The sequence below is a fragment of the Pecten maximus genome, chromosome 4, assembly GCF_902652985.1.
Source record: "Pecten maximus chromosome 4, xPecMax1.1, whole genome shotgun sequence".
In the NCBI taxonomy this organism is placed as follows: Eukaryota; Metazoa; Mollusca; class Bivalvia; order Pectinida; family Pectinidae; genus Pecten; species Pecten maximus.
In genome coordinates this window covers 6,876,844-6,895,152 of record NC_047018.1, presented here as the reverse complement: position 1 = coordinate 6,895,152, position 18,309 = coordinate 6,876,844, and the positions used below count along the sequence as shown (strand labels likewise).

Genomic DNA, 18,309 nt, shown 5'->3' with positions numbered 1-18,309 from the left:
TACAAGATAGTACCAATATCTTATATACAAGATAGTACCAATATCTTATATACAAGATAGTACCAATATCTTATACAAGATAGTACCAATATCTTATATACAAGATAGTACCAATATCTTATACAAGATAGTACCAATATCTTATATACAAGATAGTACCAATATCTTATATACAAGATAGTACCAATATCTTACACAAGATAGTACCAATATTTTATATACAAGATAATACCAATATCTTATATACAAGATAGTACCAATATCTTATATACAAGATAGTACCAATATCTTATATACAAGATAGTACCAATATCTTATACAAGATAGTACTAATATCTTATACAGGTTAGAGTACCAATATCTTATACAAGATAGTACTAATATCTTAAACAAGATAGTACCAATATCTTATACACAAGATAGTACCAATATCTTATACAAGATAGTACCAATATATTATACAAGATAGTACCAATATATTATATACAAGATAGTACCAATATATTATATACAAGATAGTTAGTGATATATAAGGTAGTATCTTGAAGTTGAGTACAAGAAGGAGTATACTATACGAAATACATTATTTTATTAAATTCAGGATTTGTTTTGAATAAATAAGCATAGCGTCCATGTTACACACTGCTTGTTTTATAGACTGTGTACGAGGAATATGTTATCTGCGGGTCTAAACCACCCACTTTAAATACATTAGATTGTGTGTGTGATTCCATTAATTCACGTACATAACACATCGTTCTTCGTTTGTTATGTTTTATAGCCTCTGTGGTGATCATTCACCCAGAAAATCATACACACTATTATAGAATACACCCATCTTTGTTATATTACCATGAGTGGTAGACAATTTAATGAATAATGCAGTTCTAGTCTATAAATTAAACTATTAATTTCCGTTCCTTACGTATTCTATTTTTTATTGTGAGATTAATTAATTCATTCGCCGTGTATTTCCATTAGAACTGTGAAATTGACATGCAGCTGGTAGTTAATGTACATATTGTCCACACACGAGAAGTCTTTACAGCTGAGAAAACAGTTAAATCCCATTTATTTTATGTCTGCACAAAAATGTCATTCGATAAACTGTCCATAGCGATATCACTGCGCTAAATCCTTCAATCTGCAGGTCGAACAGTGTTGGCTTATAGGAGATATTAACTCATACGGACTTAGTTGTCACGATAAGAGAGATATCTTCGAAATTTTACAGTTTTTTTTATCGAATTATATATCATAATAAATTGATTATACGGGAGAGATAGACGAACTAGTGACACATGTATGTGTTGTTAGCCACACGGAAGGATTTATCATCACAAATAAATTACACAATACATGTAAGTAATAACCCTTTTATGTCGTTATATAAATTAATAAAGAAATACACCAAGTAAGAAATGAAATGATTAGCGTTGATTTTTCTCATTTTGTTTATACCTGTTCAGTCTGGGCATGCCAAAGTGTGTTTCCTTATTTCAAATAAACACGAAATTTCTATTTAGAAAAGCAAAAACTAACTTTTTCAAACATAAAATCTGATCTTTGTTTCTGGGCGATATCATGACTAATGACGCCATTTATGTAATAACGAACCAAGAACATTTATTTTACAATCAATTGCAGGATTTTTCATCCAAAGGAATCTGTGTAAAACAAGTATATCTCTCCAGTAGCGGTAAAGATGCCACGAAACGGATGCGTACTCCGGCGTCGTGCACTTCCGGTCCAAGTTGATTGGAAACGGCAGTCCTTCAATATATATGATATACAATTACCTTGATATTGGCACTTGTATTTTTTATGTATCACACATTCAAACTGAAACATGGCATCTAAGTTTATAAATCCATCATTCTGCGTACATAGCATATACCAGGCCGAGCGCATACAGGGACGTGTTCTTGTACACGTGCTGCGAGAAAGTGTCAAATTGCGCGCTCCACATACATCTGCTGGTAAAGGCTACCGATGGGTTGAACTCTTCACGCTGGCCGATACAAACCACTGTGATGATTTTATAACGTGCGAAGCCTAGCATTTTCACTCGCTGTTTTAACCTGTCCGCCAAACTTTTTGACATATTACTACATTCCTCTTTGTTGTATGTCTTATCGTCCAGTTCCTTCTCGAATAATTCCTTGATACAGTCGCGTAAGTGGTCACTCCGGACTTTCTTGTCCGGTTCCGTTTTGTAAGTATTTTCATACTTGACATTTGGGCGCTGTGTGTGTGCTGACGTAATAATTAACGTTGAACGTCCCGGAATGGAATCTACAATAGACATTTTCCTATTGTCAACAGACGGTCTCCGAACAGCCAAACTTTCTGGTGCTGGGGGTTCTAAAGATGACTTCCGGGTGGCAGCATCTGATGAAGGAAGCGTACTCAGCTTCCGTCCTGCTCCGTCCGCTTTCCTGTCCTGCTTCTTACTACTGGTGCTCGTACTCATTGTGGCTTTATAGGGACTTACTTTCTAAAGACTAACTAAAGTCCCTTTGTCCGGGTATGATTAGCGTAATACTTATACCTGGCACTCGCTATTAAAATCCAATTTTCACCGGTACACGATTGAAAATTAATACGGTTCGTTTATGTTGATCACTAGAATAGCGTTCCTGGGTTGGTCACGGTAAACACTATCTCCTGGTATCGCTAGGTCTATCACTGTCTCTGTCTGAACGTGGTTCCGACAGGAAATTAAAACTGAAACAATTTCAACGTATTCGCCTGCCTTCCATACAATGGCTCCTAGTGACGACCTTTGTTTCTGTGTGTTTAAACATTCCGACCTAGCCTTAGATGGGTCTGTATATATATAATTAAATAAGATCGTATGATTACCATTGTGTTGGACTTGAGCGTCTCGATAGCCTGGGTATCCCCGAGTAACGCGGCCACCTAATTGATCTTTTGTGCATTAGATCATGGAGCCTCCTATAAACAATTCGATATATAAAAAACATGGTCGGGTTATCCTAATAGTAGGTATACCTACACCCGGCACAGATATCGCCAGCCATTACACCAACCTAGTCTGTCATCATACAAGGCGGACATAAAAATTCAAACTTGGGTACTCATTACTATGTATTGCGTGTCGACGGCTAAGATTGATAAAATTTGACATGCCTTATTTTATTTGTTTATTTGTTTATTTCAGTTTTAAGAAAGCATTGTAGCATTGCCTTTGCAGAGCTGTATGGCCGAAGAGGGTGTTGGTTAAGAAAACCAAACATACTTACCTTTTAATAAGATAATAAATTAGTATCACCCGTATTTCGTAAAATAATTCTGTCCAGAACACAAGCGTCTCATAACTGAATCGTGTTATATCGGCATCCAGGTTTTTTTATTATATAAAAAAAAATAAACACGGAATTGAACAAAGCATATAACATGTCCACAAAGGCTTTGAACATGTACATCACGATTATGACATACCAGGTACTTTGAATGAATGCCGATACCATTGACTAGTGAATCAGTATCTGTCATACAGGAGAGAGAATCTGTTTAAATACCAGCTGTTTGTGTGCTTACTTGTGGTGTGTAGAACTATTCGCGTTTTGTTGATTTGAATGAAAAGACTATTGATCTGGTTAAATGATGACATTATGTACTTCTCACATAAAGTAGAGTTACACAACCATAATTATGATATCTAATAGAACCAGCAAGGTAAGACGAAGCCAAAATACAGCCATCCACACTGCTACGTGCCTGTGACTGTTGGTGGTGGTGGTGCTGTTGTTAGACGACGACGACGACGACGACGATAATGATGATGATGATGATAATGATGATGATGATGATGATGATGATGATGGTGTGACAACCCTATGACTGATAGTACATGGATGTAATTGATAATGTAGGCGTGTCAAACGTTACTAGGTACTTGGATACCTGTGGACGATCTGTACGACGATAGTTTGCCCTCGGAATCCCCAAGTTTACATGTCGCCGGGGTTATCGACGTGCCATGTCACTAATTATGATTGATGGCTTGATGGCGTTGTACATTTTAAATTTAATTACAGTAATACATTTTTTTAAATGTATCATATGACGAGGATAAAAAGCCGGTAACCCCCAGTCGGGTAATCGGTACTGTTTTAGAATGTATTCAATGTAACGGTACCATTGTCACTGATCGTCAAGCAAACTGGCGACAGTATTGCGTAACTGGACCAAGGTCCACAGGACTTTGGGGTTTGGAAATCTATACATCTACAATGGCAGTAAGATGACTATCATTTTTACTCGATCATTATATCTTAAATTGTAATGTAGATTACTGGGTGTAAGGTTCTCAATGTTTCTTACTTAATACCTCTCGTTGAGTTGGACGTTAACGTGATCTAAAACAATAATTGTATCCCAGCATTAATAATTGTATGTATATGGTCACTAATATGCCCACCATATTCTCAGACCACCAATATCATTTGTTATACGCATCCCTCTGAGGATTTCTGACATATTAACGACTGCCTTTATCGTATGTGGTGACTAATATGTGCGATTTCCTTATTTTGGTCCGAAATAATGATAGATTTAGTCTTCTCTCAGCGTCAGAACGAAACATATCACACGAACAAAGGTTATCGTCTTTTGGCCTGTGTGATGATATAACGAAGATTAGATCTGTTCGGACAGATTATTGATTATCGCTATCTCGTGTGGGTGAAATAGGGTGGAGAAATATTTCGATTCGCTAAAGAGTGAGTTCATTTTTTCGTTACTTCGCGTTTCATGTTTTGTTATTTCGTTCCGTTACTTTAAAAGACGATGTTTTGTGGGACGAAAAGACAATGCTAAGTGGGACGAAAAGGCGATGTTTAGTGGGACGAAAAGACAATGCTTAGTGGGACGAAAAGACAATGTTTAGTGGGACGAAAAGACGATGTTTAGTGGGACGAAAAGACGATGTTTAGTGGGACGAAAAGACGATGATTGGTGGGACGAAAAGACGATGTTTAGTGGGACGAAAAGACAATGTTAAGTGGGACGAAAAGACCATGTTCAGTGGATTTTTATCGTAACTCTAGAGCGAAAAAACGAAATGGCATATATCAGCCACTATAATTATAACTATTCGAAAGTATATCTTTTCCGTCTGACCCTTTCTCTCGATGGCGTCAATCAGCCAACGGGAGACTATTGTAACTCTTGTGTATGGCAGGCACCAATATTATGTAACAAGATGGTCTGTGATATATTCGTAAATATTAACATTGATAAAATAATGTTACAACTATTATGATAAGCAAATCAGAAAATGACAGGCGTTTCTTATCTCCTTTTTCGATCACACAGCGTTTGCTGTCTAGGTTTAGTGGAGTCTCGGATGAATCCCTCGGTTTTATAGCCATTAGTTTGATACATTGTTCGGTAGTACAACGATAACGTGACAATTCGACAGTCCTCCACTGGATGTAGGTCAAATGTCGAAATGTAGGTCATAGTGACCTACTTTTGATAAATGACACGCTGCCTCACTTCGGTTAAGCTTATGGCCAAAGTATGTATAATCTATGTATCAATGAATATGAAGTTCCAGTGACAAGTAGTGTATGAGAGAGAGCGTCGACGAAAGTGGAATCATATAGCCAACCACCCAACCCCCACCCACGTCCCCGGTGGGGACACATTATCTGAACGATATATGTATGGATAAAAACTTATTCCTATTATACTGTTTTTTCCCTAAGAGTAAATGGAAATAAAGCCAATGTTACTGGATTTATGGTTGAAACATTCGAGTGAAGTGGCATAATGGTATATTAACACGTGGGGATATCTGTTAAGTGGCCTAAGATCTTCCTACTGAAAGGTGTTTTTGAGAAAACTAGACGATTTTAGTGTCTTATTATAGTTAGATAGGGTACTCCGTCAAATTGTTATAAATATATTAAAGTGCCGAACAAGGAAATCGAATTTAGATTGTATTTATTTAAACCGATCGTTATTCCCTCAGTTAGTATACATTAGTATTGTCCTGTATGTTATAATGTTATTTCATATTTGTTTTTAAGATGTTATAGAAACACGCACTTGGATCTATGCAGCAATAAGTCCGTCATCTCTCGACACTACAGTATCTTTGAGCGAATTATGGCAATTGTGATCACGTGCGCATAGACCAACGTGGGTCCAAAGGCATTGTTAATAGTGAACAGCACATTTTGACCATAATATTTTTTATCACAATACTGACCACATCTACGGTGTAACAATTCCAATGTCCAGTCGCATTAACACAGTAGACACCAACCCACCTCCAGGAATAGTCATACTAGTGAAAGACCAATTGGGGACTTCCATTTGGCGACTGCTTGTCGTGCCACTATCCAGAAGATGTGATTGTAATTTGCGCCCTGATCACTCCGCATACAACACATAAACGAGTCCTACAGCGTAGAACGAAGAGTTCTTGTACGTGTATTCCGAGAATGTGTCGAAGTTTGCGTTCCACACGCAGCGACTTGTGAACGCTACAGACGGGGCGTAGTCTTCTCGCTGACCAAGGGCTACTACGGTAATGATCTTATACCGCTGTACCAACGATTTCACTCTCTGTTTAATCATTTCTGCAAGCCTTTTGGAAAGGATGCAGCATTCGTCCTGATTGTAAGTTTTATCTCGCAGTTCCTCTTCGAACACTTCCTTTATACATATTTTGATGTCGTCGTTCCTGACCAATATGTCAGGCCGATTCTTGTAGGTGTTTTCTAATTTTATGTTGACCGGACGTTGTCCTTGTGCCGACGTCGTTATCAGCGCTGAACGCCCAACCATCGGCTCTAGAATCGACCCTCTACGAGTATCGGCGACTAGCGATGAACGTCTTTCGGCAAACGTCGACGTTTTCCGTTGCGTTCCGGTATCTATCGATGCATTCCTCTCTTCTGAATTTATGCTTAATTTTCTATCTGCTGCCATCAAGCTTTGTTTTCTTTCAGGGTCTGCACTTGATTTCCTTTCGGACGTCTTTATGCTTTGTTTTCTGTCCACGTTCAGACTTGGTTTCCGGACAGATTTTGCGCTATCGCCGCGTGTCATCGATTTTTTACGGTCCGCCTTTTTGACAACTTTACTCATTTTTGGTTGATTCGTATTTCCGCTGGAATTTTATAACAAAATCACCGTTGACACAATACAACTAACATCCAATAGGGGACACAGGTTACACTTTACGTCTGTAAAATTTCGTTTCACAACAATTTGGATGTCTTCTTTCAATCATTCCAAGAACACTGGGGATGTTATATCCATGTAAAGCAGCAGCGTTGTTACAATGGTTAAATGTCCCACAGACTCTCTATAAAGCACACGTCATACACGATTCATGGATGTTAAATAAATACTGAAAACGTTTATAAAAGTAATTTGTCGATTAGATTGAACTATATTGATGGTAACTTATGCCATCGTTTTGACGATGTCTCACAAGAACTTGACTAACAACTACAAATAATAAACTAAACTTATATTGTCCACAGTGTTTTGTGACTTAAAGGAGCACGTGTCCAGCATGCATTTAACTGATTTACCATACAAATCAATCTAGTACTAAACAAAAAACTGGCCGAACAAAAAATGGTGTCTTTACCGACGTGTATCGGTAGCAGACTATCAGATCTAGTGGTATCTATGGGGTACTGTTGACGGAGGATAAACACAAACAGACACTGCGATACCACCGAAATATGTAACACATTCAATGACGACAAAGCGGTGTTGAATCGCACTCTTTTCATTAAGTAAGATAGATACATTTGTAAAGGCTCGGACACAAATGGCTGTTTATCGGCCTTTGAAATGTATTTGAATGTTGAGATCTACGATTTTATGACTCTATGGACGCGGACAATGCTTGAGGCGAGGTGTTAGATTAGAGATTTAACGGACGTCAATGTACAGAAATGTTATAGAGCCACGGTACATCTCCGTATCTTTGTTCCTACTGTGTTTATATACAGATTGTGTAAACATGGCATATACCTTTCTTATTTAGATACAGAAATAATTACAAAACAGAACCAGCAATGTATATGATACCAGCTGACATTATAATAACACTGTTAAACTACGAGGTAACACTCAGACAGACCTGTATTTAACACATTCATAATACAGTGGGTAGAAAAGGACGTTACTCAATAACCACCAATACGTACAATGTATCTAGTTTTCAATAGATTTTTTTTTTTCAAAACTACAAATTATCACAAAAAGATCTTGCAATATTCCTCATGATTTCATTTAGGGCCCTTGCGATTCCTTACCCTCCTAAACATTGCGTTTCGCCTTTGTAAGTTTGATATTTTGCACGGCTTGCGTTACGGAGGAATCTTAATATTAGTTTTGATACCGAGTCCGGATAAAATGTAGAGTTGGCTCAGTAATTATATCCGCCTGCGATCGTCATGTCGTAAGTTTAGTCGCTACTCGAAATCATTGGTTTTCCACATCGTATAAAGTCTGGAAAAAGCGAATATGATTGGAGGTCACATCTATTTAATCTCTTTCTTCAATAAATGCAATAAAATATCGATTTTGCGGGGTAAACTTATGTTAACTAGCTGCACGTCTCTCTACTATAGTTATGGTTCCTATTTGGGCTCCAGTATTTTGTCTGTAAAGTTTCTGGTAACGGAGTCACATGTCCAATAAAATGGAAAGAATGACATGCGAAACATTCTTGGCGTAACCAATGAAAGCCAATATTTATTGTCAAACGTAAAAATCCAAATACTGAAAGCAAATACGCCTCCTCGACACAAAATAATGTTAGTAGGGCGCCCAAGTAATTATGCCTCATCGACCGAAAATAACTTTAGTTGCGCGCCCAAGTAATTACACCTCCTCGGCCAAAAATAACGTTAGCATGGCGCCCAAGTAAATATGCCTCCTCGACCAAAATAACGTTAGTAGTGCGCCCAAGTAAATATGCCTCCTCGACCGAAAATAACGTTAGCAGCGCGCCCAAGTAATTACACCTCCTCGGCCAAAAATAACGTTAGTAGGGCGCCCAAGTAAATATGCCTCCTCGACCAAAATAACGTTAGTAGTGCGCCCAAGTAAATATGCCTCCTCGACCGAAAATAACGTTAGTAGGGCGCCGAAGTAAGTATGCCTCATCGACCGAAAATAACGTTAGTAAGGCGCCCAAGTAATTACGCCTCTTCGACCAAAAATAACGTTAGTAGGGCGCCCAAGTAACTACGCCTCCTCGACCAAAAATAACGTTAGTAGGGCGCCCAAGTAATTATGCCTCATCGACCGAAAATAACGTTAGTAGGGCGCCCAAGTAATTACGCCTCCTCGACCAAAAATAACGTTAGTAGCGCGCCCAAGTAAATATGCCTCCTCGACCGAAAATAACGTTAGTAGGGCGCCGAAGTAAGTATGCCTCATCGACCGAAAATAACGTTAGTAGCGCGCCCATGTAATTACGCCTCCTCGACCGAAAATAACATTAGTAGGGCGCCCAAGTAAATACGCCTCCCCGACCGAAAATAACCAAAGTAGCGCGCCCAAGTAATTACGCCTCCTCGACCAAAATAACGTTAGTAACGCGCCCAAGTAATTACGCCTCCTCGACCGAAAATAACGTTAGTAGGGCGCCCAAGTAATTACGCCTCCTCGACCGAAAATAACCAAAGTAGCGCGCCCAAGTAAATACGCCTCCTCGTCCAAAATAACGTTAGTAGCGCGCCCAAGTAAATACGCCTCCTCTACCCAAAATAACTTTAGTAGGGCGCCCAAGTAAATACGCCTCCTCTACCCAAAATAACTTTAGTAGGGCGCCCAAGTAAATACGCCTCCTGGACCCAAAATAACGTTAGAAGGGCGCCCAAGTAAATACGCCTCCTCTACCCAAAATAACGTTAGAAGGGCGCCCAAGTAAATACGCCTCCTCTACCCAAAATAACTTTAGTAGGGCGCCCAAGTAAATACGCCTCCTCTACCCAAAATAACTTTAGTAGGGCGCCCAAGTAAATACGCCTCCTGGACCCAAAATAACGTTAGAAGGGCGCCCAAGTAAATACGCCTCCTCTACCCAAAATAACGTTAGAAGGGCGCCCAAGTAAATATGCCTCCTCTACCCAAAATAACGTTAGAAGGGCGCCCAAGTAAATACGCCTCCTCTACCCAAAATAACCTTAGTAGGGCGCCGAAGTAATTACGCCTCCTCGACCCAAAATAACGTTAGTAGGGCGCCGAAGTAAATATTCCTCCTCGAACGAAAATAACCAAAGTAGCGCACCTAAGATACATTCGGGTCACAAACTTTCAAAAGTCTTTTAGTCATTTCAAAACGTTCGTCTTGTATTTAGATATCAGCGATGAGGGAATCGCGGGGTACAGTGTTATTGGTATGGAATAAAGAATTTCCTTAAAATCACGTAACCTTAGAAGAAGTTCCCATTTGTTTGTGTTACCGTCTATGTTATGTTCCATGGAAAATACCATAGTCGGTTTAAAACAATATGTATTTATCCTAATGATGGAACCATTATGTCAGATCATGGAAAAAATGATCTATAAAGGGACGGATTGCCTCGAAGATTCGACAGTTTACTTGTCTGTACTGTCGTTATATATATTATAATTCAATGGTAAGTGATGAAAGAAACACAGCATTTTAAACGTCGATTCTGAAATTGCTAATCAACTGAAATAGTGACACGTCGAAGTGCTGGGTGAAATCATATTTGTCCTCTATTAAAACAGTCGGCCAGTACGTTTAAGACAGACTTCAAAGTAACACATAGTCAAATGGTGGACATAGTCTATCAGGAATCACATATACCCATTAGTGCTTGTGGACACATGGCCGATCGGGTTTAAAGGTTAAAGGTTGGTGGCTAATGGTTAAAAGTTTTTAAGTGTTCTTGAATTTATGACCTATCAGAGGTTAAATATACACACATCCTATCTCTAATCAAATCAACACCGAGGAATTCCGATAATACATACAATCACCGAACAGGGCAAGGCACTAAACCATTAATATCACCCAACAAGATACTAAACCATTAATATCACCCAACAAGATACTAAACCATTAATATCACCCAACAAGGCATTAAACCATTAATATCACCCAACATGGTACTGAATCACTAATATCACCAAACAAGGCACTGAACCACTAATATCACCCAACAAGGCATTAAACCAATAATATCACCCAACAAGGCATTAAACCATTGATATCACCCAATCAGGCACTGAACCACTAATATCACCAAACAAGGTACTAAACCACTAATATCACCCAACAAGGCATTAAACCATTAATATCACCCAACAAGGTACTGAACCACTAATATCACCCAACAAGGTACTAAACCACTAATATCACCCAACAAGGTACTGAACCACTAATATCACCCAACAAGGCACTGAACCACTAATATCACCCAACAAGGTACTGAACCATTGATATTTTTAAAACGTCGTGCTTTTGTTTAATTTTCTGTTCAAATGGATTGACTTTAAACATATTTCATTGTCAATTTTCAATCAATTAATTTTAATACCGTAATGTCATAATTTAATAACATAATTTCATCCAAACAATTACTTTGTTTAGGTTCAATAGCATTTAGTAACAACCGTCGAAATTATGAACAGTATACACAAATTAAATAATTCGTTGAAGCAGATATATATATATATATCAGGTTTTAGCTAGATCCATTTACACTACATCAAATACGGCAATAGATTTTGGTAGGTATTCTTATTTAACATACCTGTGTCTATGTTAAATATTGTATATGTCTAATTTATGTTTATGCCTGTTTCAATGTAATCAGGTAATATATTTGTGTGATGGGAGAGGGCGTTCATGAGTTGAAATAGCTTGCCTACTCCTTTGTCTCAATCTAGACCCTAATTGGCAATGAAATATGTTTATAATAAAGTAAAGCTTTTGTTTGTTGTATTCAATAAATGGGATTTTCAATTATTAGTGGAAGGTAGATCTATTGTTTAAAAAAAATATACTGTGTTTTTACATATATTCGAGGCGTGCTTGGCACTTAAAAAAATTGTCCCTAAAAAGGGCCGTTTGTGTTGGTCCTGAAAATGACCGTTTTAGGCCGTTTAATTTCTTCAGCAGCTGGCTAGTAATATTCTAATTCTGGATATATATATAGAAATCTATACGTTTTTTAGAGTGTATATATTTTTTAATATGATCTCATTTTTTAAACATGGTTTTGATATACATTGTATGTTAAATGTTTTTATATGATCTTCTATGATACTTTGTGTCATTATTACGTATGGATGAATTCAATAACAGTATAAAATGTGTACATTTTAGAGTGTGTAGGGTTTTGATATATGTTTAATGGATTATGAGATAAAATACTATTTATATATATTAATATGTTTCTGGTGATATATAGACGTTTATATTTACATATATATGCTTTGCTTAGAATGAGAGAAGGCTATATAGTCTAAGTATTATTGCATTTATACATCGACTTCACTGATCATGATTGCTTGTTACAAAATCTATGTAATAAATTATCTTTAAATTTAATTAACCAGGTCTTTGTTTGACATTATATGCCTAATGGGAGATAACCGCGACTGAAGTTAGAGTGATGCACTAAAAATTGTGTTACAAGTTCACTTTCCCAAATTATAAGCTAAACGTATGATTTTGTTAGATTCACATAGTAGATTTGGGTTGATTTGGTTTATTTGTCGCTACGAACAGGCCCATTATTAACGTTACTGTTCGAGAACAGGACCTGTGGTTCGAGTATCCGTGTGCTCTATCAAACCTATACAATAACAACATTTATCAGATAGAAAAAAATAGAGTTTAATTTGATATCAATTTCACATCGTTTGAACTTCAAACGAGCGAATGAATGCATGAAGTCATTAGTAATAACATATAGTAGAATATTTAGTTATGTGAGCTCTTCCACACCGAATATTGTAGCCCCGGTTTATATATTAGTGTACACTAAACAACTTCCGGTTTTGCTGGCGTTGAAACTGTCATACTTTCGGTTTTGTTTAAGCATGATATCATGACATGACTTATCAAATTGCGTCAGCGATACATAACTACTACGTCGAGACGTTATTTCTGTGACGTGACCAATTATATATGACGGTATTTGGAGTTTTTATCAGTTTTTCAAAGTACCGGAAACAGACTGTCAGATTTCTACACAGGTACAGTAGGCCTATAATATGACGTTGTTTTCAGCTTGTTTTCGGCATGTTTATCATTCATTTCACATTAACCGGTATTTGAAATTAATCAATTTAATGTATACTGTATATTTATTACAACATTTTGAAATGCAACCATATTGCTGCAATAGTACAAATATCAGACAGTCGGAAATACGACAACCTCGCTCAAGCAGTCGAGTAAAAAAAAACTAGTGCACCAACCAATCAAAAGAACTATCAAATGCAGACACCAGGTAGATATAAGTCCATTGTCAACATGTACACAGAAAACAACAGCAGCAAGCTAACATGTTATTATAACTTTAGAAGGGGGGGGGGGGGGGGGGGGAGGAAGTTATTGAGACCAGAAGTAAACATTAGTACAACAACACAAACAAATGTGAAGGAACATGTTAAGTATCACAACAATTTAACAACCCAAACAAATGTTAAGGAACAGGAAAAATCACATTCCTGGCGAGTGCCCTGAAAGGAATCAAACCCAGGTGTCTGGCGTGATAATCCTCAGCTCTACTTTCTGAGCCAAAGCACTTAGTAGCATTCTCCATCAGCTGAGTGACAGAGACGGAAACAACTGATTTCTGAAATTGTGAATTAATAAATCATATCTTGAAACTGAATCTAGATTGGGAGTCAGAGGACTGCCAGAGCTGATCACAAAAAATAATGAGAAGCGATGCTACACCCTGCACTTCCATGCTTATTTCGATATTCAAATTGCATGAAGCATTGTCTCTTATTGATTTTGAAGGATATTTTTAGTATATCCATGTACTATTTTCTGTATAGGTTTTGATTTTTTCCCTGTATAAAAGCCTTACTGGTTGATAACACTGTTTTAATCATCTTGTCATTTTATCAATTTGTTGTTTTATGATGCAATTAATCCTAAGCTCAGTATTTCCACAAGTATTAGTAATTCTATATAATCATTCAACACTGTTACTATTAAAGCAATGCATCACTTTAAACAAGTAATCTGTATTTTCTGCAGGCATATATTTTATGTGTAACTATTGCAGCATTTTTTCTTTATCTGACAGTGTTTGTGAGAATACTACATATCTTGAGATAACTTGTGATCCAGCCCTGGCATGGCAGGTTATATGCTAAAAACAAACATTGTAGAAGGTGTTGGAGATGAATTGATATATGCTGTTGCTGCCTTTATTGGAATTCTTGTACCAATGTGTATATTCATAGCAAGGAGAAGGTAAATATATAATTCATCCCAAATTATTTTATCTGTTTCATTGTCCTTTTTTCAATTTTCTGATAGAGAAAGTATAAGGAAGCTAAAATTGTTACAATTTAAATATTTTGTTTTCTTTGGTTTGCAGAAACAGTTTCGAACAATATCATATCCATCCAGACAATGAAGACAATGTGAGATTTGCACGAGAAAGAATCCATGGAAATCTGTCGGCAAATGGTGCAGGAGAGACCCCTGGTGATCAGAATCAGTCCACTAGTTACCGAGCCAGAGAAACACAAACAAACCTTAACTGTCCTATCTGTCTTGGGGATCTGGAATACGGTGTGGATACAAACTGTGGTCATTATTTCTGTGGTCAGTATGGAGTTTTATTTACATGTTAAATGTAGTATGAATTGTTATGTGCAGGCAGACACTTGTGTATTCTCAATTTTCATGTTTTACCCATTATGAATCCTAACTATGGTAGCTGTTAAAGCATGGTGCTCTTGATATATACTTTGTTTTGATGAATGCTTATGTTTTATGCTTTGTTTGAGACCTGAGTTAAGTTGATACCTTGAATACTGAACCAGTATCAGATATTTGTAACATCAATTTTTGTTGTTGAAGGGAGATAACTCTTTACAATTATTTTTACAGGTAATTGTATAATAGCCTATTGGCAGCATGGCAGTTGGCTTGGAGCAGTAGCCTGTCCTGTTTGTCGACAACAAGTATGTGTTTCATTGTCATGAGGTGTGCATTTGTCTCTCTTTCATATCTAGAGAAAACGTCAAGAAAAGATCAGTCTTTCATGGGACCATTAAAAATCATTCAAAGCTGGGGAAACAAATCCTTCTGGGATCTCTAAGGAAAACAACCAGCTGATTAAAACTCTAGGTGAAAGATCAGAAAAGTGAGAAAAAAAATTGCTTTTTATGCCATAACTAATGATGTCTTGATGAAACCTACATCACCTTATAGTATGTGCAATGTCACTAAAAACCCTCAATTTGAGGTCAAACACGAGAATAAAATGACATTTTTAAAGCACCAACATTGTTTTGATATTTTGTTTTGAGAAAAATGGGAAAATAACAAGCAAACAAAAAAGCCCAAGCAAATCCCTGATTCTTTTCAAAAATGGTTTTAATATTGATGCCTGTTGTTATAGACAATATTTTGTTGTTTTGCTAAGAATTGTTAAATTTCAAAAAGTACTGTAGTATTTCCTTGCATAAAGATTTATAACTTGTGTTCGTAATAGATTGTTGAAATCATTATATATCTTGTGTACTTAGACCTTCCAAACATTTATTTCTATGTGTGCTTTATACCCTCTAGGTAACACTCCTCCTGGTGGCGTTTACTACAGAGGAAAACAACAATAATAGTCAAGAAAAACAAAATATATTGGACGAAATCAACAGCTACAATCGACGCTTCTCTGGACAACCACGATCTGTAAGTGCATTTATAACATGTCTAAATTCTTCAACTATTACTTTTACTATTAGCATCATAATGCAATAAAAACAGATAGAAGAACACTGCTGTTTATGTTCATTTCAAGCAAGAAATGTTTTTACTTTTATATACAATTCAGTTAAATGGAATATAGTGCTGACTGAAAACATAACCAGATGTCTGTCTATAACTGTACTGGTATGACTTTTAACAGATTGGAGAACACCTGCGCGACCTACCTACACTGATGAGACATTTTGTAGGAGAATTTTTTTCTGTTGGAGGACTAATTTGGATGTTTCGTCTGCGAGTTATTGTTTGTTTTGGCGCTGCCCTTGTGTACTTCATATCTCCACTGGACATAATACCAGAAGCTATGTTTGGAATATTTGGCCTTTTAGATGACTTGTTTATTTTACTTTTACTAGCAATTTATATAAGTATTATCTATAGACAAGTTGTTCAGAATCGAGCCGGTGCTCGTTAATCTGCAGCAGTATGAAGTATTGTCCAAAGTGCCCTCACATTAAGATTTTGATGCTATTTATTGATACAAAATAATGTTTGATATGTTGTTATTAATGCTGTATTTTTATGCAATTGTAAACTGATGACCGGTTATTAAATCATAATCACTTTTGCCACCTAGCCATTAAGCTAAATTAACTTAAATGCTTTTCTACATACTTTAATATTATTGTCATCTGAATGTTAGTTTTTTGTGTTCCTACATCCTTATCAATATAAAAGAGTTGATTGTATTTTAAAAGAAAGCTGTATTTTTTCACAACCTACCTCGGTTGCCTGTGTCATTAAAAGTCGGTATATCAAAACCAGTTTCTGATTTAACTCGTGACTTAACTGATCATCTTCATGAGACAAAACATTAGCGACCAGTGAAGAGTATGATTGTATCAAACCGGTAAGTCTTCATGTCTTCACCTAATCATAGATGGGTGAGGGTCTATGGTACCCCTCGTCTCCATTTAGAACCATCTCAACAGTGGGTATCTAAATCGCTTCCTTCACTTGCCACCTTTGTGAAAATGTTGCTCTCTCCCTGTCAAGCACTTTGAATTATTCTGATCAATGACATTTTATTTGTTGTGCAGAGTTATGTCTGTTTACGGCCAGTTCTTAATCAGGAGTAGGGGTCCATAGACTTAAACATCTGTGCTCAGGTTCTTAATAAAGTGTAGTGAAATCACTTTGTGCAAACATAGTGTAGCAAAATTGACTTGTTGAATTGATACATTCTGATACACTCCATACCTCTGTGTAAATAATCTTCACTGGTATTTTTTTCTGGTGAAGTCACCAAAACATCACAAATGAAATCCAATACTGGTTGTGATATATCAACATCTTCTCACATACAGCTCACCTACTAGAAATGTTTCAAAACACCTGGCTGCCTGTTATATACGTACTGGGTATTGCCCATTATATGTAAAATAAGCTATTTTTTCAAGCATTCTAATCACCTTCTGTCTGTCGTTTTGTCTCTCTTCTCTGTAAAAAAAATCTACATTTTTGATTTCTCAGAAACCCATGAACCCGATTTCAATGATTTTTTTTTCAGAAACCTTCCATGGCCAAAGGTCAACCAAAAGATTGAATTCTTTGGTCCCCCAGGGGCCAGAGGGGTGGGGTAAAAAAAAGAGGGTCAAATTGACTGAAATTTTTAAAATCTTTATTTCAAGACACAAATAAGGTAGAATCAAATACTCTTCCTAAATGAAAGGGTCTGGAGGTGCTTTACCAAAATTGTGAATTTCATGACCCGGAGGTTTCACGTTTTCCCCTGGGGAGGAGGTAAAATTCACTGTAGTTTGTATAAGGAAGATTAACATTATTTGTTGTGACGCGCATATAACATGTATATCTACGTCAAAGTTGAATTGCCATGGACAATCAACATGGGATGGCAGTTTGATGTTATAAACATTTTGGCCCTGCCCGATACACGGGGACTAATGAACAGGGTGAAATTGACTGAATTATTTTAGAACTTATGTTACCGTTATTATAAGGCCTATGGGCATCTTGTGTAAAATTCATATTAACCCTATCAACAGATATTCATGCATATATCCGGTAAGTATACGTGGACTATTACGAATGCTTTTACATTGTATGTGATGAATAAATTATTGAATGCAATAAGATCGGTTGTTGTCATTGTCAATACAAAACCAAACAAAAACAAACAAAAAAGTCAGGCGATCGTCTGCTATGGTCCGTGAACATTCCAAGGACGTTCTTGGAGGTGTGGGAAACGTTATGGAAGGTAATCATTCCCTCTTGAAAAGAAAACAGTTCTGCAGAGTAAAACTTGGAATTTGTTTATTTTACCGACGAAAAGTCAGTCAGCG

The 18,309-nt window shown here is 36.9% G+C and overlaps 3 protein-coding genes across 4 annotated transcripts; 1 reads left to right on the top strand and 2 right to left on the bottom strand.

Annotated features, from left to right (window-relative positions):
• Positions 1 to 569: 569 nt before the first annotated feature.
• LOC117325088 (tctex1 domain-containing protein 1-like) lies at positions 570 to 3,003 on the bottom strand. The gene has a single exon (XM_033881020.1). It carries the CDS (start codon positions 2,471 to 2,473, stop codon positions 1,874 to 1,876), a length of 600 nt encoding a protein of 199 aa, XP_033736911.1. The 5' UTR covers positions 2,474 to 3,003; the 3' UTR covers positions 570 to 1,873.
• Positions 3,004 to 6,408: 3,405 nt separating this feature from the next.
• On the bottom strand, positions 6,409 to 7,128 carry LOC117324860 (tctex1 domain-containing protein 1-B-like). The gene has a single exon (XM_033880687.1). The coding sequence runs from the start codon at positions 7,126 to 7,128 to the stop codon at positions 6,409 to 6,411; it is 720 nt and encodes a 239-aa protein (XP_033736578.1).
• A 5,896-nt stretch (positions 7,129 to 13,024) lies between these two features.
• Positions 13,025 to 18,102, top strand: LOC117325087 (E3 ubiquitin-protein ligase RNF170-like). 2 transcript variants are annotated; one of them, XM_033881017.1, is made up of 6 exons: positions 13,025 to 13,245; positions 14,313 to 14,482; positions 14,610 to 14,839; positions 15,128 to 15,201; positions 15,812 to 15,931; positions 16,149 to 18,102. In XM_033881017.1, the coding sequence occupies exons 2-6, from the start codon at positions 14,364 to 14,366 to the stop codon at positions 16,419 to 16,421; spliced, it is 816 nt and encodes a 271-aa protein (XP_033736908.1). In that variant the 5' UTR covers positions 13,025 to 13,245; positions 14,313 to 14,363; the 3' UTR covers positions 16,422 to 18,102. The 2 variants fall into 2 exon arrangements, with proteins under 2 accessions (XP_033736908.1, XP_033736909.1); XM_033881018.1 differs by lacking the exon at positions 13,025 to 13,245 and having other exon boundaries at positions 13,610 to 14,482.
• The last annotated feature ends 207 nt before the right edge of the window (positions 18,103 to 18,309 follow it).